At 40.4% G+C, this 27,474-nt stretch overlaps 1 protein-coding gene across 1 annotated transcript in view; it reads right to left on the bottom strand.

The window, feature by feature from the left end:
• Nucleotides 1-4,768: 4,768 nt before the first annotated feature.
• Nucleotides 4,769-27,474, bottom strand: part of LOC124169489 — a 46,983-nt gene continuing 24,277 nt past the window's right edge. Inside the window, exon 3 of the mRNA XM_046548116.1 lies at nucleotides 4,769-4,835. Within this exon, the coding sequence (XP_046404072.1) occupies nucleotides 4,769-4,835 (67 nt within the window). The remainder of the gene's footprint in view (nucleotides 4,836-27,474) is intronic.

Here is a 27,474-nt window from a genome sequence, read left to right as displayed (position 1 = left end):
AACTTTCGATTTAGGCAATAAAAATAATAGGAGACCACCCTATTCTGCCACCGCCAGAACTCCCCATCACTGCCGACTGTTTGTGAGGTGTGGCTCGCATCCCACTAACCTTCGAAAACTCAAATAACTATATTTTCCGGCTTTCCTCTGGAATTTCTCAAGAACCCTTTCATTAACCGGATCCCTTTTCCTTCTGCCCGCCTTTTTGTCTACCTTTTCCTCGGAGTGAAGCCTCTTTTCAATCAACATTGGACAATCACCTTCACTCCTTCTCCCCTCGCTTCATGTTTCATCGCGATAATGCTACTTACCAGCTCCCCTCTTAAGCCCTCATTTTACTTTCGTCGTAATCATCGCTTATGAATATTGGAGAGAGATTTATCGGAACGAACCCGGTTTAATCCGGTGCCCTTTCTAATGCGAAGGATTGGAGACAGAAGTCAAGAAGTCAAGCGTTAAGAAATTGACTATTCTTTTCGAGCATGTTCCGTAGGCGTTTAAGTCAGAAACGACTCTACTATTGAGAAGAGTTTACGTAGGCGTTTAAATTAGAAAAGGCTTCGTTTTCACCTTCCCTCATATTTCTACCTCTCATAAGTCAAAAGTTGAAATAAGGATGAATATACGTGATTTCTAGACTCCGAAACCGTAAGCTGGGCATCATTTTTATTTCTACCTCCATTGTTTGAAGTGATAGGGAGGTTAACGCTGCTATTGACATCTCCACCTGTATCCATAATTAGTAATGTCTGTAATTAATAACCAATACATCATGTTCTTTATTTATAATTTTTTATAAAGGACGAATTGCGGTGGAAACTTACGGTAAAGCTGTCTGCTGCATGATTTATCTTTCTCAAAAGCTATTACTAGAGACCTTATCGTAATATTTTCAGCTTTTTTTAGCCTGATCTTCAAGTTTAAAAAGCTGTAAGGTGATGTGACGATATCAAGTTAACCCTTTCTAACCCAGGGTTGTTTCTGGGAGAAATCAAATTTCAAGATTTTTCATTTTGAAAACTTGAAAATTTTACACTCAATGGTAATTATCCTGGCAGCGAAATATGTCGTCATTAAAATTCACACTACAAAATAATATTTAGTGTAAATATCTCCAAAATAGAGCTGAAATTTAAAGCATTTTTGATGTTGATTGGAAGCAACATTGGGTTATAAAGGGTTTGGAAAGTAAGGGTTTAGAATTGGGCGTAAAAGATTGCGGGGAACGAAGCGTTCATTCTTATGTTTCTTTCATATTTCCGTCCATCGGTTCAAATTTCTGGCGTGACCTCAGTTGTGGCGCTTCTTTCGTTCGTATCGCACTCTCTCCGGTCTTGTTTACCGCCCGAGATATTTTTATTATTATTATATTCGCCCTCCTTCAGATCTCTCATCATGGATGTTGAGGATTCGACCCTTTCACCTCCCTCTCACTCCCCATCGCTTTTTTTCTCGGATTCGACGAAAAAGGGGTCCTCCCAAGAGAAGATGCGATCACCCTCCTCCTCCCCCCCCCCCCCCCCCCCCACCCCCGAAAATTTCGTCCTTTTCATCCCATGGACGGATTTTATATTCGAACGAGAGTGGAAGGTTGGAATGGGTAAACGGGGAAGTGGTAGAAGGTGGGAGGGGATTCCATTGAGGGATGAATGGTATGTGGTATTGGGGGGGTGAGGGTCTGTCGCTCAGTTTCCACCCCCTCCTTCTTTTTTATAGAGAGGGCAGCGCTGTGTCTAGCCCATCCCACCCACAATCTTGAGATGTTCCGCTCAAGGCTTTGGCGTCGCTTTAGTTTTGAACGTATCCAGTGAAAGGCGAAGCCAAGATATTTCTTCCCTGACAGTCTTCATTACTCCTCATTTCCTTTTGCACCCGGATGACTTGCCATCCGTTCCCATTGGCATCAAACCCTTCTTCCCTTTCTTCCTCTTTGGTTAGGCCTCGTTGACCGAATCCCATCGGCTTAGTGTGGAGGTTAAGGTCGGCCCTTATCCATAACTTCAAACCGCGAGTTGATTTAGTCTGTGGCGCATCGTCCGTCACAAGGTAGAGTTGGACCAGTGGATAAGTGTCCGCCTACTAATCGGACGGCGCGCGTTCGAGTCCTGGCGCCGGCCGGTATTTTTTCCTATATCTTTTCAGGAATTCTAGAAGGTTCGAGGAAGATCCGGCGCGGCGTTCCAGAATATTCGCCGCATGTATATAAGCTAGCCATCTGGGCTACCCAGTTCAGTCCTGTATTGTCAAGTCACAATAAACGCCTCTCCGCAGATAACCGAAGTGTGTTATTTAGCGTAGCCATCGCTACAAGTCCTTTCGCGGTGGATGTTTGCGATTGCTGAATTGTTATCCATTATCAGCTGATGTAGTCACCAATTGTGTCCTTCGCTTGGCGATGGATCATGAAGTCAGGAATCCGAGGCAGCATTAATTTATTATTCGACCAATTATAATCACCTCTATCACTTTGTAAGGTGATCACAAAATTAGATAAATTAACGCTAGCATGAGTTGTACGTTGAGATAAATAAATTAAGGACATAAATGAATGTGAGAGTGGTTTGCAATTCATATCAGGGGCCAATGTTGATGGAAAGTGGGAAGTACCTAAACCTTAAGTTTTTAAAGGCTGTATTTATGAATATAATTTGCCTAATTGGGATAAAATATTTTGATAAGTTCCGTGCAAAAACTAATATGTTTTTGGGAAACCTGCATTTATCATTCGCGGATATTCAAGACGAAGGAATGTTAATTTTTTCAATTTTAATTGCAAAATTGTAATCATTTGAATAATGGGTGATGGTGTATAGAAATTTCCATTTTATTAGAGCTGTGACTAATAACTTCTAAGTTAGTTTTTATAAAATTATATTTTTACTTTGGAGATATCGTGTTTTTCTACAGTTAACTGAAAACTAAATTGTGAATAATAAGCTGATTGAATATTAATTTATTATCTGGTAACACCCAATCTTCTGGTGAAAACGTTCAAACGCACAACTCCTAGATTTTTATTGCTTATTGCGTTGAAAACTCTTTGTGATAGAAAAAGGAAGCAGACTGATTTATATTTACTAAAATTTCTACTTCAAAAAGCTATTGAAACAGCTCTTCTTTGGTAGAAATCGTTACGTCTCATTCAGCTGTTTACTCGTAGATGGTTCTCATTGATTTCAAAGCAATAATTTTTCCTTGAGGATGAAATAAACCACCTCTGCCTTGGTCACGAATACAGTATTACACGGGGAAAGTAGTAATAACTATTTATTAAAATTACAGGTAATATATTTGTGTAATTTGATAAAACAGTCTAGCATTTTTCTACATTTCCATCGGAATACATTCTGGTTTGTGTCCCTGAATGGAATATATATGAGAGGTTGGTTTTGCATGTTAAGTGCCAGTGAAGTTGGACCGTGAATAAAACAAAAGAGGCTTATGTAAATGGTCATCAAATGTTGACACAAGTATGGTGTCGCCCAGTAAAAATTGTCATAATGTTTTAGAAAATGGTAAAAACTTTTCTAATGTTTGGTACTTAAATCGCGCATTTTGCTGCTGTAACTATTTGAACGAATGCGGTGACGGTCTCTGTAGTACGTAAACTGCCTTTTAATGATATCCTGGGGTGACATGGAGTGGGGGAATTGTTATCAAATTGAGTGTTTGCTTGAATACGACGGACAGGAAAGTCCGTTGAATCAATGACACACAGCATACCGTATCCCTTGGCACAAATGGAATTAAACCCTCTTTCGAAAGAAAAAGTCTTAAATTTTATGTATACATCTGTCATAGGTTCCAGGGTAACTTATTTTGATGATTATGTAGCGATGGCTGTGCACTTATGTTTGGGTTATTTCACGTCTAAGTTAGGTCTTTGCTTGCTTAGGTAATGCGTCAATGTTTCACAGAATTTGATCAGTAATGCCTATTATCCAGCGTTGCTTCGAAATTGTAGATATCAATTCAAGGGCGTACCCAGGATTAAAAGAAGAGGGGGTCAAGCCTTGGTCGTTCAAGCTGATACTTAGAAAAGGTTAAGGAAACTAACATTTCTAGAAAATTTTAACAGCGCTTTATTAGTTTTCAAAATTGTTTGCCAAAAGAAATAAAATATTTTTATTTTAATTACATGTTTTATACTGATAGTACCTTTATTGGATTTAAATAAAATTTGTTCAAAATTTTCGTTTTCGACCACATTTACTTTTGCTTCTAGGGAAGGGGGGACAGCTGCCCCCTCCTGCCTCACCCTGTGTGCCCCATATGTAGTACCAATTCATACTCATCATCTCTCTTTAGAAAGAGCGTTCTCCGCTTTTAACCCTTTTTCGTTTATTAATTTCTGGAAAACTTATTTTAAAATTTAAATCAAACTATAGAATATATATTTAAACTATTTTTACCACATTCAATCCCTTTTTCTCCAGCTAGCTTTTCTTTAATGTGAGTTATTTGTTATATTTTTGTACCATTAATGTTCGCTGGAATTACAGGGTACCCGAGAGATTTTTGTACACGTATAACCAATGCTGTTTATAGTATATATTTGGAGATAAAATGCATATGAGATATATGTGAGAGATAAGTGCGCCATGCAATGTCACTGGCATGTTGAATCTGTTCTCACGACATAGCGATTACAGAGTGGAAGATGCCCACATTCCTCTTTGAATGGACGATAGGAGAGGCTAGATGAAGTGCAGTTCATACATTTTCCCTTTCACATCCCCTCTCATAGACAGATCTTTTAATTTCAACATCAGCTGCCCTCACTTTGCTCCATTTCACTCGTCACTTTCTTCAGCTTTTCTCGCCTGTTGAAGCTTCTGCAGAGTGCGATAGTGCATTCAAGGGAAGCCAGCAGAAGCCTCTTGATCGAAACGTCTGTCCTAATGATCCATCGATTTTGACGCTTATGTATCAAACGAATTGTCAAGTCCGTTGTAATCCGAAGCTGCCGAATCATACAAAGGGTATGTTAAAGATCTCATCGACATAATGGCTAACGATTGCCTTTGTCAAGCAATAAAAAATACATATTAATAGTATCCAGTTATCTCTGTTCGTATACGTATTGAAGAGGGATTTACTCAGGATAGTTGCAGAATATTTTGAGCGAAAAATAATGAATCCCTTTCATTATTCCAATCTTAGATCCGTCTTCTAAGGCTAATCGTAATGAAAAGTCGACGTCAACCCATTTGCAAATGATTTGATTACGTGACCCACTCTTTCCCAGCGGGTAACCGAGTCTCAGAAACGCCTCGTCCCCGCTCTTGACTTGCTTAAGTTCGTTGTTGCTTACACTCGTTGAGTGAAGTTCTCTCTTAAGGAATTGGTGAGCTGAAACTGAAGTGACATCACCAACTCATGAATAATGGACGGCAAATTTTGCGCTTTCTTGCTAACTAAAGTATGAAAGAATCGGCGGATAAAAGACTTTTTTCCATCAACCGAAATCTTAAAACGATTCCTCATTTGTTATGTTAGTGAACGACTACATTGTAAATGCCACCATTTCTTCAAAACCGGAGGAGGGCAATTAAACCGTTAGGATAATCGGTAAGTGTATGATTCCATGCAAAAGCATGTAATGATGACACGAAGAGAGTTAGTGGGTGGCGATTTATTGGGTGCGCAGACGGCGGTCGTCTCGGCAGGACGGAGGGGAGGGACGTATCTCGTGTGGGGGTGGGGGGAATTCCGATTCGGAGGGAGGGGGCGGTGGAGAGGGGGAGGGAGGGGGCGTGGTAATATCCGCTGCGCATGCCCACCTCCTCGTCCTCCCCGATTTGAATGTGGGAGAGTGGGGCGGGAGGCGTGTGAAAAGAGTGGGCCGAAATAACACCCACCCGCACGCCCAACCGCCCCTATATCTCGATGGAGGGAAAGGGGTGGGAGGCACGCACACACAAGAAGAAGAAGGAGAGGGCGCACGCATTAATCACGCGCCACGCCCCCTGCACACGGCCAACCTCCCCAACAACAACGCTCGAACACCCAAATTGAACTTACATTGACGACAAAGGACATAGTATTTTAGTTTGGTTTCCGGTTGGTACAGCAAATTATTGGTTATAATTTTAAGCATGTTTGTAATAAGTTCAATAATTTGAATCAAAATTATATTTTGCACCTAAATAATCAAAATCATTCATTCCATATGTTTTTGAGTCGTATTGTGGCATTCGAAATTGTGTTTAAGTGTATCTATTGTGCTTATGAACGAAATCAGGTCATTATGTATTGTAATTATTTATCTTTGATAGGTGAAACTTATTATGCAAATCAAGAGTTGTACGAAACCTACTTGATTTTGTAGAGTATTCTCTTGATCAATATGTTGAGTATTTGTGTCAATGTGACCTGCACAAGTTTAAGCGAAAAATCGAATTTCTGTTGTCCTTCATGCATTGATGTTTGGCCTCGTAGTGCGATGTGTTGGAGGGACTGGGTTGTCGAAGGGGGGGGGTGAGAAGTGAAAGGAGGGCCCCCATAAGCCCTCCCCTCAAAGGGGTTTTAACCCCCCACCCCCATTGGGAGGGGTGAAACCCCCCCCTCGAAAATCCTCGCGTCCTCCGCCAAATCCTTGCTCCGCGAGTTTCAATTCACGCTTCACGCTTTTCCAAATCTCCCTCGATGCACACAAGGAAGGAGGGAAGGCTGGAGCGGCTCATTTGAATGCGGGCCGCACTGTCGCGCCGGGTGCCGCCGCCTCACAGGGGAGGATTTGGGGAATACGCTCACCGCTCCCTCGGTCGTCTCTCACCCACTTTCTCCACTGATATTTTGAGAGACTTTTGGGAAACGTGTGCGTGCGAATATAGCCAATGAAAGACAACATCGCCCCAACATGAAGGGAGCAACGGTGACATTGTAATCATACACACTAGGGATTATACAGTGAACCGATTTTGGCACTTGCACCTTTGAATTCGACAGCACGAAGCACATACTCGGCGAAAGAAAACGCTCCTGCAGACGAGTAATCGCTTATACCGCATTTAATTAATTAATTGATCGGAATCAAACTATTGGTTGACTTCAGTCGAAGGATGCTGGCCAACATCAGTTTACTTAGACAATGTGACTCGATATGAGGATGATGACAAATTCTTAAAAACGACGCACGCACTGAGAATCAGGTTAAACTCAGTTACTTGAGGAGCAGAAAAATTAACTACGGAAGGAGCAAGAAAGAAATATTCAGTAGAATAGCACAGACGAAGATGGCATTCCACCAAAATATAAATCTACATGCAGCGGGAGTAGACGTGAGGAAACGTCTACCTTTCGAAACTCACATTTACTTCTTTACGTAGGCGAGGCAAGGATAATGACATCAGTGGAGAGATAGAGGATGGAGGCTTTCGAAATGTGGAGCTGCAGAACAATCATGAAGATGAAACGGATCGATCGAGTGGGTGACTAGAAAGTTCCAAGAACAATTGGAGAGAAGAGAAGCCTAGTTTAAACCCGGATATGAAGACGAAAAAACCCAATTGGCCACGTCTTGAGACATGACGGCCTGATGAAGACAATCGTGGAGGGACAAGGAGATGGCCAGAACGAAAAAGGAATGCAAAACATGAAATATACGGAGCAGGTGAAGAGGGATTTGAAAGAGAAGGAATATGTGGGTGTGAAAAGATTAGATGGTGGGAGGTACAAGTGGAGATGTTGGCTGACGGGAGAATTGAGGGAGATGTGGGTCGGAGCAAGCCAAGGGCCGCAATCCACATCCTGACTCGATGTGAAGTTCTCACTCTGCCTCAGCGGTTCGCATCTCAAACAAACAAAGTTGAGTTTGACCTCTGAAGAGTTCGTATTTTAGAAACTAACCTCTTTCAACACACTTGAGTTACCTTTATTTGTAATAAATTATAAAGTAATGCATTTGCCGCACTTGAAACACTAGCATTATTAGAGTATAATATCACTTGCGGAAGTAGTGTTTGTGGAGATATTGAACATTTTGAAAACGTGAGTATATTACGGTGGATATCTTTGATCTGCGCGACTCAAAACGAGTTTTAGTCGGGATCAAGGCTTGCGTTGCGACCTGAAATACGGCCCTTAGGATAGTCGACTAGAGATGACGATTACAACAGTGGTCCTTTATGGCGCGCATTGCAATGGATCGGATGCACACACCTCCACCCCTACTGCCCCACCCCCCCACCCTCTTCCCCCCCTCCCCTTGGAAGGGGTGCACGGGTGGCGAGAGCCCTCGAGCGGACGTGATTAAAGGCGATGCGAGTGAAGCCAGTGTCCCTTTGGGAGGAGGCGAGCGACACTTGGTCCAATGTGAAGACCGAATAGAGAATCATCTCAAGTCAGGACCACTCATTGGTACGGCTACCTGATTTTCTTCAATGCACATTTTCTTCATGTCATTGTTCGGGAATCTAAAGGTAGTGTCTCGCATTGTGGCTTTGGAAAGATGATCGCAGTAGTAGGTTTAGGGCCACGGGTGCGTCGACAGTTAAAGTCTTTACCACCACGCGCAATCAAAATGCGACATGTGTGTATCATCTTGAATCCTGATGGTTAATAATTCATCATAATATTAATTCAAGATAATCATATCATCTTGAATCCAGTTTTGGTTAATATTCTCAATTAAAATTACTATGGTAAATTTCCCCGTGAAAAGAGTATCACGCCACCGTCAGCGCCACGAGGGAGAATTGGAGTTTAAAGCCCATTTGAATGCGCTGCGGAAGACAGCAAATGTAGAAAGCTGTCACAAGGAGACTGCTACATAGAGGGGCCCAATTCCATCCAGTAAGAAGGCTGATTCCTGTGGCCACTTCGGTCGCATTTTGATCGGTTTTCAAAAATGTCCGCGACGCGGTGATGAGTGCAATGCGATCCACTTTTTTCCAATATTTTACATCATAATGTTCGTCATAGAGAGAGAAAAAAAACCTATGAAAAGTTATAAATTTGATAGATCACACCATTATATAAATTTCAGTTAATACGCCTAATTGTACTTCATTTCCCCGTGAAACTCGTATCAATTTGCTTGTCAGCGACGCGAGTGGCGACTTTCGCAAACCCATGCAAATGCATTGTGGGTGGTGACAGCGTATTCATTCAGAGTCCGACTCGGGGATCCTCTTTTGAAATATTCGTGGGCCGACTGAAGATTCCTCTTTGCCAATATTCATGTTTGCGGGTGTGTGCTGGGCGTCCTCTGCGCACGAGTGTTGGAGGGGGAATGCCTGCTTCCGGTAAGTGAAGAGGCGTGCAGAGCGGCTTTCTGGCGCCCGACCGCACCGAGATGGGATGGACCAAGGGGGGGTAGTAGGGGGGGCACTACACCCTTCGGCGGATATAATAACGGAGGGAAACCGTTACGAAGACGAAGGGATTGGGGGTGGGTAAGGGGGGGAGGGTTTCTTAACCCCCGCGAGACATCACGAGAGGAGCGAATTCTCTAGTGGTGTCGAGGCTAGGGAATGGAAATAAATGTATGTGGCTCTAAAATAAACTCCTCAGGAATCAACGCCACGCGAGAGAATTCAAAAATCCTAACTAGTCATAAAATATTAGCCGATGGGGGATTTTAGAGCGAAACTTCTTGGAAAGAATAAACATTCTGCTGAGGAAGGCCAGGAGGAAAGTGCGAAGGGCAATTAAAGGAAGTAGGTTAGTAGGCTACACTACAAGTCATGCAATCTATTTACGAGTTCTATTTCTGCCGTTACAATCCTTTTTTGATCGTGGAAAAAATGACATTCTGAGTATGTTTGTTCTACAGTCTATCTCTTTTATTTTATGTACATGATCTGATCTTCCGTAGTATGTTGGCGTTCGTCAGATATTGTTAACTTTGTCACAGAAGGCACTGCTCATGAATTTATTTAAAAGGTTAGGTCTATTTTTCAATCTACTGTCTGACAGAGATTCCCATCCGAGTTTATCTAACAGGTATATTACAATAACAAGGCTATCATAACGACCTTTCACGTACCTGGCAGCTCTTCTTTGCACGCGTTCTAATTCTTTTTTAAGCCTATTTAATGACGGTCCCTAACACTGGCAGCGTATTCCAAGTGTGGTCTAACGAGGGAGAAGTACATAATTTCTCTCACTTTGTCGTCGCACTTTCCTAATATTCTTTTAACAAAACCCATTTTACGATTAGCTTGACTTGTAACGCAAATGTAAAATGCATTAAAACCTCGAATTCTGAGATCTATAAAAAAATTAGTAAAATGAGGAAGAATAAATCAGTTGGGCCAGATGGCATATCAATAGATCTACTCAAAATGGGAGGCAGTGAAATTTCAAATATGTGAAACATTCATTCAATGCTAAGATAAATAACAAAGTCCTACCCAAGGATTGGAAAAAACATGACACCCATCTTTAAAGGAGGAGATAAGGGATTGGTCGAAAACTACAGACCGGTTAGTTTGATATTAACAGTGTGCAAATTAATAGAAAAGATAATTGCTGATTATCTTTGGGAACTATGGGAGAGCACAGACTGGTTGTTCAATTTTCAACAAGGGTATAGAAAAGGGCACTCCGGTGAAACGCAACTACTGGGTTTTGCCAAGAACTTGCGGACTCCATGGATGAAGGGATAGAAGTGGATGCAATAATTGTCGACCAGTCAAAAGCATTTGGCAAAGTAGAGCACGATATGCTTTTAGAAAAAATGAGAAAATCATCACCTCAAACAGACAGTAGACTTTATTTTTGGGTTGAAAATTTCCTGAAGGGTCGAACGCAAGAGGTTTAAGTGGGTGAAATGTGCTCCGAAGAAGCACAAGTAACGTCGGGTGTCCCACAAGGCAGCGTCCTTGGACCGTTTTTATTCTTAATTTCTATAAATGACCTCCCAAATAGCATTAACTCCCATATTAGGCTTTTCGCAGATGACTGCATTATGTACAGGAAAATAGAAAGGAAGAGCGATCGAGAAGTGCTTCAAAATGACGTAAATAAAATGACAGTTTGGGTGCCAAAAATGGAATGGATATAAATGTAAAAAAGTGTGAATTTATAACTTTTAGCAGAAACTAAATGAAATAGGAGAGAATATTTATATTCAGGGACGGTTATCCCAAAAAGCGACCGATGTAAATACTTAGGGGCGTATTTAATGAAAGATTTAGGGTGGGAGGCAAATTTTGAACAACTAACAAAAAAGGCGTTTAAAATGTCACATTGAGGAATTCAAATATTGAGAATAAATGGATCGATCAGCATTCATCGCCGCCCTGCGGACATTTTTGAAATACCGATGAAAACGCGCCCTCATTGAGGACATTAATGAAACTTCTCCGTGAAGTAGTGAAGCCTCCCCAGTGATACGAAGTCTTCAAGGATTTAGCACTCAGAATCAAGCAAATTTCAGGCTGTCCATTTAAAATTTCTTCATGCCGATCGAAGGAGATTTGCAAGGTAAATTTACTCTCTTTAGTGATTCGAGCCAAAAGATGGTTTCAATGAGTTGGAGTATCAACCCAGTGTAAGCCACGGTCCAGCGAAGTCCACGAACTAAGGGAGAAGGGGAAGGGGCAGTTTCTATCCCAATGCCACCTCGAATTACAAAGATCTTCCTAGAAATTTTCGATTAGTTTCCGGGTTAATACGGCGTCAAGTAATTTTTGGCGAACAAAATGAGTCGACGCGGTATTAACCCGAAAATTAATCATCAATTTAATCACCGCGAAAGCCTCCATAATAATCTTCCTCGAAACTTCTGGCATGTATGGCAAACATGCGCATATGACATTAGCTGAGTTTTGTTTTTTAAGTAAAAGCTGTCAAAGTTGGCGCTTTGTTGGACCACTCTAATAAAGGTAATTTATTCGTTGAAATAATGAAAAATATTCACGCAATTATTCATTTCATAATAAAATTAATGGATGAAACCAAAATTCCTCATAATGGCAACGAGAGATTCTTCACTCCCAACCCCCAATACTTTTCCCTTTTTTCTAATGGTTTTTCACGACCATTTTACATTTCTGGCTTAAGTTTATTTTCCAATTTCTTCACTTAACTATAATTTTTACAGGTATAATACTCATAAAGTCAACATTTTGTTAATGAACCAAGCATGTCATCCCCACCCTCCCACTCAATTGGCAATAAGGCCTAGTTCCCCTGTTATTCTGAAGGATGCGCGAATTCCGAGCAATAAATGTGACGGCCATGAAGTGGTGTGACATCTCTCCTCCGATGCGGTGATGGAGAGGACAGGGCCGAAATGGAGGGCGCCTGCTGAATACAATATTTTTGCCTCTTTCAAAAAGAGGCATCTCGCCAATTATTAGATATAATTGTGAAAATCACAAATCTCTACTTCAATTCTGTTTGTGGAAATTATGCAAGAGATCGTGATACTAGGTAGTTGAACGAAGATAATTTACTGGCTCTTATTAGTCTCCTTTTTCTCTAAGGTGCGTATAAAATTTCGCATGTTGATATTGGGGAGATTTGGAGCTAAGAAGTCTATCAAATGTTTCCCTTACATTGAGCTGTCGGATTTTTTTCTACGGTGCATTATTTTTATGACCTAAAAAGTCATAGACTAGACTAGAAAGTAAGAAAAGTGACTAGTAAGCCATAGTTACTGAGTTCATTTATAAAATATCCTACAAATTTGAATTTGCAAATACACCATCGGAGAAATAAATTACGATCCTTGAGCAACATATACCATTTCGAGGCCGATGTCCTTAGACGCAGTATCTATCCAAAAGCCAAAGAAATATGGTATTGAAGTCATTGCTGCGGTGGATGCTAGGAAATTTTACCTAAAAATTGAAATTTATCTGGGCACGTAGCCAGATGCCCTTTCAAAGAATCCAATTCACCTCATGAAATTTTCAAACGCTTAGCTGAGCACATTGAATGCAGAAATATTGCCAGAGACAATTGGTGTACCAGCATGCCTTTAACAGTAGCACTTTATCAAAAAAAAAAGATTGGCTATAGTAAGGACGATGAGTAAGAACAAAGCAGACGTTCCTCCTGAATTTCCCCCAAGAAAAATAGAACCTTACAACATGGGCGAGGGGCAGGGGGGGGGCTGCTGCCCCCCCTCTCCAGAAGCAAAAATCTCTAAAGTATTTAAGCAAAATCAATTGAATTGAGTCGAATGTATTCAACAAATTTTCTTTAAATCCACGAAAAATCACATGCATTAGTAGGTATAAGATATGTTACTAAAATAAAAATATTTTTTCTAGCGCTGTTGTAATTTTCTTAAAATATTTATTTCATTCACCTTTTCCATGCTAAAATGTCACAACTTGGCTCGCCCCCCCCCCCCTAGTTATGACCCTGGGTACGCCCTTGTCTTACATCCTTCCCTTTTTGGCTTTACTCCCGACACTTCCGCGTTGTAATACCTACGTTTCAATAAAATCCATGTAGTACTTATTTCTGCCATTATCCATGACGCAAGTATTGCTGCCTCAAGTGGTAACAATATGCTTCCTGACATTATATCATTTTAAAATACTATCAAGGGTGTGTGGATTCAAATAATCAGCTTCCCTCAAATTTAAGTAAATGAAAGGTCGTAGCACTTTTCCACAAGAATTTTTTATTCGTACAACGCGTTTCGGCTCACTGAGCCATCATCTGGTACAAGACGCTTGAACACATGTGAAGATCCCTTTTATACCCTTGAGAGAGGAGAGTATTGGAGAAGGAGAGGATTTGACCTCTTTGAGGATGGGGGGGGGGTGGGAACGGGTGTACAGAGTATAGACAATGGGGAAAGATACAACTACGGGATGTGGAGAACCCACGTTGGAGGGAGGGTTCTGGTCATAACTGTAAAATGACGACACGTGCGGAAGACCATAGCAAAACAGGAGGAGGGGGTGTTGAGAAGAGTGAAAAAAGGGGGGGCTTAGGGTAAAAAGAGGCCGCGTGTCTTTTGAAAGTGGGAGGAGTAAGTAGCGACGCAGGAAAAAAAGGCGGGGTGAGGAGTTCCTTTGGGTTAGCTGAGAAGGAGTGAAAGTTAGCGGGGGTACAAGGGGGTGGAAATTGCCAGCAATAGAAAATGGTCAAATGCGTAGAGAGGATGGGCGGACGGGAAACACCCCGTGGATGTTGGGGCACTTAAGGCGTGGGTGAGGAAAGAATTTCACCATTTGTTTTGGTGAAGGGTATCTTTAGGAGAGGGGAGTGGGTGAAAAACACTTGCTCATTCATAAGCGTATTCAAATCACTTTGTACAATTTCGAATTGCTCAAAAACATCCAGTCTTGTACCCTTACTTTCTAAATGTAGAATTTCAGGTTTAAAATTACAATAATGTAAGGTCTGAAGAAGGTGTTTAGCGAGAAGTGACGTTTCATCTCCATTTTTCCAGCACCTTCTATGTTCTTTCATTCTGGTAATGAAACTTCTGCCTGTTTGACCGATGTAACACATGTTGCATGACTCACAATTAACCTTGTAAATGCCAGATTGATTGATTGAATCTATTTTGTCTTTGCTGCGGCACAAAACTTTACCAAGAGTGTGGGGGTTATAAAAAGAGACATTGAATTTATTTTTGGGGAATTTGCGAGCAAGCCTATTTGAAAGATCCCCTACAAACAATAGCCGGCACCATTTTTTGGATTTCTCAGTGATGAGGGGAAGGGAGCAAAGCTGTGAAATAGCTCGCGTTTTTAACTTTCTTTGAAGCATTTTGGTAATGATGTTTACACTATAGCCGTTTGAAACTGCAATTGACTTGATATTAGAAAGTTCACTATTGAAATTCACAGCACTTGACGGTAAATTCACCAATCTATGCAATCACACCTTACATTATTGTAATTTTAAACCTGAAATTCTACATTTAGAAAGTAAGGGTACAAGACTGGATGTTTTTGAGCAATTCGAAATTGTACAAAGTGATTTGAATACGCTTATGAATGAGCAAGTGTTTTTCACCCACTCCCCTCTCCTAAAGATACCCTTCACCAAAACAAATGGTGAAATTCTTTCCTCACCCACGCCTTAAGTGCCCCAACATCCACGGGGTGTTTCCCGTCCGCCCATCCTCTCTACGCATTTGACCATTTTCTATTGCTGGCAATTTCCACCCCCTTGTACCCCCGCTAACTTTCACTCCTTCTCAGCTAACCCAAAGGAACTCCTCACCCCGCCTTTTTTTCCTGCGTCGCTACTTACTCCTCCCACTTTCAAAAGACACGCGGCCTCTTTTTACCCTAAGCCCCCCCTTTTTTCACTCTTCTCAACACCCCCTCCTCCTGTTTTGCTATGGTCTTCCGCACGTGTCGTCATTTTACAGTTATGACCAGAACCCTCCCTCCAACGTGGGTTCTCCACATCCCGTAGTTGTATCTTTCCCCATTGTCTATACTCTGTACACCCGTTCCCACCCCCCCCCCCCCATCCTCAAAGAGGTCAAATCCTCTCCTTCTCCAATACTCTCCTCTCTCAAGGGTATAAAAGGGATCTTCACATGTGTTCAAGCGTCTTGTACCAGATGATGGCTCAGTGAGCCGAAACGCGTTGTACGAATAAAAAATTCTTGTGGAAAAGTGCTACGACCTTTCATTTACTTAAATATGTCTAACTTCCACCAATTGAAGCCTGAATCTGTTGAACTTATTCCCTCAAATTATTACAGTATCGGCCGAAGAACGAAAATGTGTCCCTTTCCGTGGTATTGTCTCCCTTTTCTGACGCAAAGCGACTGATAACCTTCCCGTATTATGTTTGATTTCTTTGCGATTTCCCTCCATCTCTTGCAGTAGTTGCACAATAAAGGATTAATGCAGTCTAACTACTGGGCAGTTGATACCTTAGGGCAGTACTTCAATCAATTTCTTCGTAACGCTGCTGTCGCCAACACCTACGAATGAAATGACAGTATTATAGTATCTTCCAGAACAATAGCCCTGAATTATTCCGTGCCTTATATTATCATACCAATTATCCAATGATATTTTAATTCGCGCATCTTTATACCTGTTTTGAACCCTTCGACTAATATATCAGCTTCCATTGCTGTCGAGGATTTGCTCCAAGTTTTGTAGCATAGCTCTTTCACCTCCGATTTTGTATCTCTACTTCTCGCACAAATACTGCATTATCTGTTCCTCACTTCAATAAACAAGACCTTTTGAGTTCGAAAGCCGACAATACAGGCCTGTGAAATGAAAGAGAATTTTAATTGTAATTCTACCAAAATGTAGTTTCAATTAAAAAAATTACATCCAATATTATCCTACAGAAGAATCCCTGTCTTACTCAAATAGCAGATATTAATGCCAGTGTGTTGACAAAATTCATCCTGCTACGTTTGGGCAATAGTACACGTTGTTAGACAAGTATGCTTCTGAATATTTCTGCTCTTCTAGCTACCAAGGGGTTGTAGGTATGAAATCATAATAATTAGTCAACAATCCTAAGATTGGTTTGACGCAGCTCTCCATTCTTCTCTCCTATCCGCTAGCCTCTTCATAGCGACATGTTTCTTCCCTTTTGCATCCTTTATAACCAGGCCAATGTAACTCATTCGGGAACGTCCTATTGCCCTTCTTCCCTTCCACCTGTCCTTCTATGATTGTGTTCATCAGGCCATCAGGTCTCATAATGTGTACAAGTATGTTGTCAAGTCTTCTGCTCAAGGTTTTTAGGAGGCTTCTCTTTTCTCCCACTCTCCTTAGCACTTCCTTGTTACTCAAACGGTCAATCCATTTTATCTTCATCATTCTTCGGTAGCGCCACAATTCGAATGCTTCCACTCTTAGACTTCTCTGCTGCTATCAACATCCAAACCTCACTTCCTTAAAGAATCATACTCCATATGTAGCAAATGATGAATTTTTTCCTTACTTCTATGCTCGTATTCTCAGATGTAAGGCGATTCATCTTTCTGTAGTAAGCCCTCTTCGTCAGCGCTATTCTACTGACTATTTCTTTGTTGCTTCGTCCATCGTTGGTAATTCGGCTTCCCAAGTAAGAAAATGCATTCACGTCTTCCAGCTTTTGATTTCTTAGCTTAATGTTTGTATTAGCCTCGTCTCTTTTACAGCATACTAATATCTTAGTCTTCCTTTTGTTGATTTTCATATGATATCTGGCAATATTCCTTTCTATATTTTTCAAATTCTTCTTAAAATTCTTCTCTGTCTCGGCTATGACTGCTATGCCGTCAGCAAATAGTTGAATACTAATTTTTCTCTTTTTATATTGACACCCAAAGCCATCTCCTGGATTCCAATCACCTAAAATTATAAGGCTTTCTTCACCTCTAACATGTTTGATTAGATATGATATCTTCGTAGACGCCGTTTACTTCTTCATCCGAGTAGTCCGTCTTAGGTATGTAAACCTGTACCCCTACGGTATCTACCGGCTTAGTCTCTAGCTTTACCATAATTTTCCTTTTATTAAGGGCGGAACCTTTTCCCTGAATTTCGATCGTATGCTCCTTATCTTTTACATAATTAACTGAAGGAGGAAGATTTCTCGCAGTTGTTCAAGGTAATTTAGTAAGGGTATTAGAAATAATTTATCCCCTACGAAATTAAAGCGGGCCAAATGTTGGCAAAGTTGAATCCATTAGTTCGTAATCAGACATAGCTTAGTCGCAAGAAGATACATTGAATGAATTACACACCATTTGTGCGTTGAAGATGTTGTTATAGCATTGAAATCTAGGTCACTATAACTTTTCTTATAATCGTGGAAATTTGCAAATGTTTCTTTCAATATAGAAAAATTCCGCTCCATCGCGTTTGAATATTCGATTTTATTTGTAAATGGAATAAAGTATATGTTTTTATATGGGGCGTTTGAAAATCAATAATCATTCTACCAAATAATGTTTGTTAAGCATGGAACGGCAACTAATTATTATCTACCGTACATAGGTTAGAGTTATTTGTGAAAGAGGATATTCCAGCGTCGCATGCAAAAGGTTTTGTGCTCTCACTCATACAAAGTACTGCATCGAACAAGCAACTTCATGCCCAGTCACGCGCCCGAGTGCATAATTAAATACACTTGTACATAGTTAAATAAGCATGATAATCGACATGAAAAAATCATTTGACTAACCTGGGATTCGAACCCGCATTTCCCCGATGGCCGGTCAAATATGCTACCACTTATACCACGAAGTAACCTTTTTCCTTGAATATGTTTTTACTTGTGTCTAAGATTCACCTAGAAAAAGAAAATTACTTGGTAATGTAACTGACAGGAAATCGGGAGGATCTGGGTTTGAATCGCGGCTAGCATAAGCGAAATGTTTTTTCTCGTGGCAAATAACGGTCTTGGTATATATAGTATTCTCATTCATGTTAAGGGGATAGGATACTTCGGGAGAACTCCGCTGCAACAGTCGCTGGCATTTAGTTCCGAAAGCGACCGCTGCGTTTGAATTGGAGGGGAAGTTGACTGGGTGGAAGGGGGACTCGAGAGCGAAGAAAAATTCATGGTTGGGGAGAGGGACTGAACTCCCCTTCTGCGGTGTCAGATTTCGGTCCGCTGGCTGTTGGGATCTCGGATAACCTATGCAGACCCCACGGAGTTGTTTGTGCTGCAAAAAAACTCTTGAGGCCCAAAAAACTCTTTTTTTGTTTTTTTGTGTTACTTTTGTTGATCAGCCCATCGGTCGGTCTCTTTTTCTCTGGATAGTTCCCGCATTGAATTCCGCTCGCTTTCTTCACGGTGACCCATTTCTATTCATCCTGTACCTCAATGAATGCATCGTAAATAAGATTGCAGTTTATAATTTATAATATAAAAATAAAATAGACCGTATGACTTGACTTATTCCACGCCGGTAACCAATATTGCACAATATAATTAATCGAAACGAGAACGCGAGAAATCGTGTATCACTTTCGTTAATTGCAGTTTCATTTTTCTCTCTACCGTTTGTTGTTGCAATCCTTCATAAAATCCACGTTTATATTACTTCAATACTCCGTTTTATTGCGCACTTCAATTATAATTTTTTCCTATGATGGCAACGACAGCATAATTTTTAGTACAGCTGGGAGGAATCCTAAATTACCTCTATTTCGAAAGCTTCAACTCCAAGTATGAAAGGTGAAAGTATGTCTGAAAATTCGAAAACTTTTACAGGTGGTCTATTTCATATGATACATATACGTGTTTATGATTACATTTATAAAAATTCATACACAGTTATTAAATCTCAACTCCCCTGGGATCATGCAAAATTAATTTTTTCTTAACTTTGAAGTCTGTAGCGCTGTAATCGGCACTGAAGCTGAGGAGTCATGATATCTTCATTTTTTTATCTTACTCGTTTGAAAATGCCCGGAGAAAATTAATGTCGCGCCGCAGCACGAAAAATTTCGACTCGGTTCACAATTGGTGAAGGGTATTCAGAGGTGGAATTAGTAACTTCATGTATTGCGATCTCATTACCCTGTAAGAATCCCATCTCTAAAGGCCGTTTTACACGGTACACGGAATTGCGCAATCTGACGTACGTGCGAAGGCGCAATCAAAATTGCGTCGTGTAAAGCGGTGAATTGCTAGAACACATGCGAGAATGCGTGGATGCGAGACGGCTAAATAGCCACTGTTTTAATTTCGTTCATGCATTCGCGCAATTCCGCGCCATTTTAGAAATTAATGCAGCTCTAACCTGCGCAATTCCGTACCTCGTGTAAAACGGCCTTAAGGCTGAAGCCGGAAACTTTTGATGCGCGCGTGACTCGATAAACAATGCGGTTCGCGCGGCTGAAAGCTATTAATTATTTCGATGTATGTATAGCATATTGTAAGCACTAATGGAAGTCGCACTTAAATTTGTTACAATATTAATTAATATATAAAATTGGTCGAGAAAAGAAAAATGCGTCTTACTCAGCCATGCCATAATATATATGCGATAATCTAGGAAAAACCAGTGGCCGGGGCAGAAGGCTGCTGTTGGCCGCACCGCGATATACAGGGATAAAATATTACCATATTTAGTCTCCAGGAGGCCGGTGTGCAAAGAGAAATGAAGGGTAAAAAGTTGAGGGAAAGTATTGATTAAAAAGCATCAACTCCGGTACAATTATTTATTGTAACCAGGTGTATTCTGGCATATTTTAGGAAACATAAAGTTCAGGTAAAACTTTTAATTTATCCACCATTGCTGTGGCCCAAAACTGCTTTCCCTTTGAATTCTGTCAATTATAATCCCATGAGGAGACCACACAATAAAATCGCAATATTGTTTATCCCATATTTCCAGCTGTCCCTGTACTTGATAAAAATATCTGTTTCTCCTGCGTAACTTATATTTTCCTTCTTTCACTTCCATGAAGGTAGCTCTTTTATTTTTAACTCCTTCCTCAGAAGTAATATACCTACAATTATAGGGGCACTTGATTTCAACCAAGCCTTCACCATCAGATATTACCCCATCAGGACTAGCAGCCAAATAAGGTAATTTGTCATCAACAAAGAGACCTGCGGGTAAAACTTTATATTTGATTGAAGACTCATATTCCCTGATGGCAGATTTTTCGTTAGCATTTCCCCAATCTGTAGCCTTGTTTCCTCTGAAGGAAGGAAACAAAATATCGTCTGCCACTTTCTCCCTAGATGTTGTGGGCCTTAAATTGCAAATACGGCCAAAGAAAGAGGCCGTCAACCTTTTCCACATTTCCGCCTGCCACGTCGCATTGAGCATTTGCTCTCGTGTTTCCCTCACCAACTTTTCCCTTGAGGTTTTATCCATTTTTAGTGATGATAGGAAATTATTCATGGAATCTTGGCTGGCCAATGCGATGTCACTTTGTACATCAGGAACAAGCCCATAATGTTTGTCTGGTCCCTCAATTCGCAGACGTTTCTTTTTTGAAGTTTCAGAGAATTCCAGTCGTCGCTCTCTTATGTACTCCCTATTCCTTTTGGAGGAAACAGAATTTTTTTGGGCATTCTCTTGGGCTCTTGCTCGTCAGTTCTTTATGAATTATGCCATGTACATCATCTTTCACATTGAAGGCTACCGATGCAATGGCACACCTAGTTTCATAGGCCCCCCTTAAACATAAATTTAACCTTTTCCCTCCTACGTACTTAGCTACATAAGAGTTGTAGGACTCCGCAAGATTGTTTGTCACGTTATATATCAAACTAGCGGAGTGACGAGATAATAGACTGTTGGCATAGGTGATATCCTCCCATATGCCGCAACTAATGAAATGAGGGACCAAGTTTTCCTCTCCTACTTTGGGCCCTTTGCAATAATATTTGTCACATTTATTATGGTCACCAAAAACACGATTCGATCCTAGCTCTATGTCCTTCTGTAGGAGTTTGACCCTTTCCGACCCGGCCATTTTCGCTCTGAAGGAGATTGCCCCACTCACAGCTACCCTCAATCTTTGCACGTTATTGTTTATTGTTCTCCTGTACCCAACGGGCACTGCCCCTTTTGAATTACTTGGCCGTCGTGCAATATCTTGCAGTCTACTGCTGTAATTTCTAAGTAGGTGGTTGACGCATTCTACTTTTTGCACTGGTAACTGCTGCCCATATGGCATTTCCCTAGACAGCCTTTGCATTATGCTACTATCACCATCACCTGTAATAAAGAGGATTTCATTACTTGAGAGCGATGTTGTTTGATCGTGAATGATTTCATGATAAAAATATATTAAATATTCAAGTTTTAATATTAACTTCCAACTAAAGTATTGAAAGAAAATGAATGCATATAGCTTCTAATGAACAAATATTTTATGCACATTAGCTACGTAAGACTTGTATGACTCTACAGGATTGTTGGTGACATTATATATTAAAGTTAGGGGCGTACAAAATAGGAGACGGTGAACTACATTAAAATGCGTTTTTCAATTCTGTGAGTTTGCGTATTCAAAATTATGTTCCAAGTAATTCAACCTAACCGAATCAACAAATCCACCAAAGTCTTATTGCTATTACCTATCCGTTTTTTCCAAATGATCCTCAACTCTGAGAAGGCAATCGTCTACGTCTGATTGCTCAGCTCGTCGATATTCATCCTGTTCCTTAGGGTCCATTTCTCCACCATGCCAATTGCTGCATCCAGGCTGAGGTGATGATGGCCTAAGGGGAAAAAACGAATTTTGAGAAAACGAATTTGCTGACGGTGATGTAATTTACACGTTAATTATAATTAGCAATTAGCGCTCCATTGAATATTTCTGAACTATTATCAACTAAATCGTAGGTATAAGATTCAATGTAATTATTTTGCAGCAATATTTACCTTTCCACTACACCTGTTCCGGAACCCAATGGCGATGATTCTTCGGAATGAACGCTTCCGGTTTCAACTGCTACAAAATAAATGTGTAATAAGGCTTCAGGCAAAGGAGGGAATTTTTATTCTCGTTATTTTTCTTGAAGCTTAAATAATTGGTACACTATTAATACAAGAGAGTCATTTTTTAAACGCAAAATGAATTGAATTTCATTGTGAAATTACCTTCTTCCTTAGGTTTTGGAGGGTGATATTACCTCTTCATAGGCTGATAACACTTACGATATCTCCACTTCAGGTAAGGAGTTGGTTTTTCCATAATCTGCTGTCCACAATCAATCTCGACACTGACCCGTCGAAAAACACAGGCTTGCTCTCGTAGCACGCTTGAACTCTCCAGCCTCCCGAAACAAAATATTTTTTTTCTCCGAATATGACGCCCGACGTAGTGGAGCAGTGTGAGGGGAAGGAAGGCAAGGGATTGGTAGTGGGGGGGGAGAGGGGAAGGAGAGAGACCGCCAAAGAGAGGGGAAGTGGAGGTGGGGGGATCCTTCTCTGGAAGACGACAGCGCCAGGTCCCCGCCAGCGCTGTGATAGACGTTGAGCCGTAGAAAGGCCAAAACACCCATCACGCTCAAGAACATAACGCGAATCTGGTTGCATGCACGCTCTACCGGTATATATATTTGAAATTATGAAAGACGCAGCCTTGACTCAAATGTTTGATCATCTCTGAGTCTCAATTTGGAGCGGAGTAATTCTCACGAGAAAAAGGCGATGTTTTTGGGAAGTTTACAATTTTTTTCTCCTAATAGGTTTTTACGTGTGCAACTGTGAAGACATACAAACCAAGGCTACATATATCCCATGTTTTTTAGTGAAAACAGTTCCTCGTTACATGCAAAAATGCCCCCCTAGAGACCTAAATGGTAGCTTGCTGCAACGGCACTTTTCTGGCGTGGTATCCAGTCCCCTTAAGTGAGAGTGGACTATAAAATATATAATTCCTTTCGAAATTAATAAAAAAAATGGGAAACATACCAAGTACAAGACGTAACTTCAGTGCAGGGTGCCATCACGGGAGGGTCATACAGTGTAGTGAGGGGTAGAGGAAAATTGATCGGGTGATGTTCCTGAGAAATTTTAGTTTCTTCCCAATGACCACAACCGCGCTGCGGTGATGTTAGTATCATTCTAAACTAAAAGAAATTTTCATGAAATTACATTAAGTTGTCATAAATTTCTAGGCGTATTATTATGCCGAAGAATATCAACAGTTAAATATAATGAGTCTACATGATCCTTCGCACTAGTATTTTACATGAAGTCTCGCATAATTCTGTCGATGGATGGGTAAAATAAACTAACTACCTCGTTCAGTCATTCTCACAAAAATTAGAATTGAAAAATCGCGGAAGTTGCCGCCCACTTCCGAGAAAAGTTGCATTCATAATCAGAGTTTCGGTTCATTACGACCTGTAGTGAGAACCATTCATTGAAGAAGAGTGTAAGCAGCGCGTGAAACAGGTTGTTAGTGAGAGATATAACGCTAAGTTAGTTTTCATAACTTCACTCGAGCGAAATAAATATCCCACATTCGAGTTTGATCCGTGTGTATCGTTTGTTTTCTCGTCACTGATGCTACATAAGTAAAATTCTTGTCTTATACTTGTAGAACTGGTTCGCAGGTTTATTCGATCTCGTGTATCTATTTTTTGCGTACAACAAGCATATTTACGCAAATGGGAGATAGTTAAAGATTAAATTTGGTCATCTAGACGTCATCGCTATATTACATCGAATTAACATCAACCCTTGCTTAGTGGTACGGTGGTTCAAATTTAAATTCTTTCTTTAGGGTGACTCACGTAATAATTAATCATAGTAATTTTAATAATAAGAATATTTTAATAAGAAATAACGTATCGTAGTTTTCTCCCTCGGTTGCAAATTATCGAGAAACATATATGTCGTAAATGCGAGACAAATAAACCAACGTGATACTTTTCATGTCGCGTTTTGATGACATAACGGTTACTTTTGAAAATATTTAGACACGAAATGAAGATATATACACATTATATTACTTATTAATATTTATTCTTGGTTAGCGTCAGCAAGAACTTAAAAGGCAATGATGTAACCTATAACCTAACTGATAGTGTGCAGTATATTCTCAATATTAATATTATTTTCAATGCTTGGTTACAAAAACTAAATATATTATAGTCATAGCCAATACATTATCGAGAGGTACTTACTTAAAAGCAGTTTCTCCTTCTACAGTGTACATAATATCTTTTGTTGCAGGTTTGGAATTACTAAATAGTTAAAATAATTTGATAGTCTATTTGTTAGCTGTATCACGTTTTTACAGATTTTACGTGGATGAAAATACGCGTCTGAAGATATGCAAACTTTTAGTAATGTAGCACACTTAAAAAGGATTTATATATTCACCATTATTCCAAGTACTTTTTTTCCGCCTTCCCACAAAAGATATGCTTCCTCTTATATTTCCTTTCACTTTCCATGCGTAAGAACAGAAAACTTGAAAACTCGCACTAGCCCCATTTCAATCATGCCGCTCGCAACAAAAGAACTCAGGGCTTCGGATAATAACGAAAAAAACTGTTGACCTGCTGGGGACCGACCTTTGGTCAGAAGGTCTTCTTATTTCGACGAAAGCATAGTGGGGAAAAAACACGGAGGGGACTCAAGAGACGTTGGAGGGGAGGTAGTGAGGGAAACTGTTGTGGGGTGGGAAGATCTTTCACCGAGAGTGGGGGATCACACAGCAGCGCCATGGAAGAAAAATCGTAAGCGCTTGACGTTGAGAAAACACTCTCGGGAATTTGAGCTAGAGCGTCGTTATTACAAAGATGACATTCATGAAACGTATCTTATTTCCGAGAAGGATGAATGTTCTCATCTACCGAAAAAAAATTCAAATCGCGTTTTCTATATGGTAGAACTACATCGAGAAAACAGGCGTTTAATGTTTTTTTGAGCGCCAATAACTAATTAACAAATGCTTTTCAAATAACTTTTATTCGCTTGCCGAGAACAATAATCTTAGCTTCATAACCATAATCATAGCAGCTAACCATATCCAAAGCATGTTCTCTCCAGAGTTTATAATAAGCGAGCAAATGGCGAGCAAACTGAAGTCTGCAAAGCCGTTTTTCGCGGAGGTATAATACACCCCTAAGCAGATGCAGTTATTATGCGTCAAAACTAGACAATAGTTTTAAATATTTTTTATTTCTCTGAGGCTCCGGGGGGGTCTCTCCCGTTATACCCCCATAGTTACGCCACTGCCTTCAATGTAACTACAAAAAAATAAGTATTTTGAACATAATTGTATCATTGGAAGGTTTATAGCAATAGTCAACCAAAAACCTTAGGTAAACACTGCATTAAAGAAGAAACTTTTAGGTATAATATATAAATACTCTAATGGTTAAAAAATCACTTCCGCAGTCTTTTGCATTAGGTTTTGATTCTTTTTGATCCATCGCTATCACGCGACACGATTTTTTTCGGACGAGCGACCTTTTTCCCCCGTGCGTGCGCGTCTCCGACCGCAACGGCAATCACGCCCGTGCATTCTTCACGCCCCCACGTCCACTGCACTCCCCACCTGTCCGACCCCTCGCGTGACGACAACACACGGCCGTGCTCTCAGCGACTACACGAGCAAACTCCCACCCCCCTCTAATGGCGACCTTTCCAACCACCTCCCTCCGTGACGAATGAGACAGCGGACTCACGGCGGAGACAGCGGCCTTTTCATTGGGCGGCAGAGCTATCCGAATTTAAGCCGAAGAAATAATGCAAGTAGTATTCGGGGCTGCTAGCCGGAATTAGTGTTCGTGATAATGCGATCCGTTGAATTCGTTACTTTTTAACCCAATTCCTCGCGAGGAGAAGTTCAAATATTGAGAATAAATGGATCGATCAGCATTCATCGCCGCCCTGCGGGCATTTTTGAAAAACCGATGAAAACGCGCCCTCATTGAGGACATAACTGAAAATTGTCCGTGAAGAACTGAAGCCTCCCCAATGATAATGAAGTCTTCAAGGATTTAGCACTCAGATTCGAGCAAATTTCAGGCTGTCCATTTAAAAGAGCTTCATTTCAATCGAAGGAGATTTGCAAGGTAAATTTACTCTCTTTAGTGATTCGAGCCAAAAGATGGTTTCAGTGAGTTAGGGTGGAGAATGAACCCAGTGTAAGCCACAGGACAGCGAATTCCACGAACTAAGGGACAAGGGGAAGGGGGAGTTTCTTTCCCAATGCCACCTCGAATTACAAAGATCTTCCTAGAAATTCTTGATTAGTTTCCGGGTTAATGCCGCGTCGAATAATTTTTGGCGATAAAAATGAGTCGACGCGGTATTAACCCGGAAACTAATCATCAATTTAATCACCGCGGAAGCCTCCATAATAATCTTCCTAGACACTTTGGGCATGTATGGCAAACATGCGCATATGACATTAGCTGAGTTTTGTTTTTTTAGAACAAGCTATCAAAGTTGGACCACTCTAATAAAGGTACTTCATTCGTTGAAATAATGAAAAATATTCACGCAATTATTCATTTCATAATAAAATTAATGAATGAAACCAGATTTCCTCATAATGGCACCGAGCGATTCTCCACTCCCAACCCCCAATACTTTTCCTATTTTCTAATGGTTTTTTCACGACCATTTTACATTACAAAAATGATACCTTCATTTATTTGACATTCCTTTAGCAACTGATATCCGCTCCGTCGAATCATCTGCTTTAATGCTATCTAGTGTGATCATGTGTATTTCAGCATCCCTCTAATTTATAACTATTTTTAACGCTAGAATTTATTTCTTTAACATTTGAAACATTTTTTCAGCTTTCTAAAATATTTGCTCTGAGTTGCCATCTCGTATTTTGCATTCCTATTTACTTATTTTCGTGTTAAGGTAAAATTTCGTTTGCGATAATAAACCTGTTTCCTTACAGTATGTGATTATTTTACAATCGCGCCAAGCTTCAAACTACTTCAAGCGCAAAACTATGCTTTCAACTCCCCAGGTTTTCAATTTTTCTGTCAACGACGTAGAGCATTAACCCGTGGTTTGAAGAAATTGATTGCCACTTGATGCTTGTGCATGACTTTTGTTGGTAGCATGGTGTAGGCAAGAAATAAGTAAATTTACTAATAAAGTATTTGATAACATTTGAT

The sequence above is a fragment of the Ischnura elegans genome, chromosome 12, assembly GCF_921293095.1.
Source record: "Ischnura elegans chromosome 12, ioIscEleg1.1, whole genome shotgun sequence".
Classification (NCBI taxonomy): Eukaryota; Metazoa; Arthropoda; class Insecta; order Odonata; family Coenagrionidae; genus Ischnura; species Ischnura elegans.
This window is presented reverse-complemented; position numbering and strand designations above follow the sequence as displayed.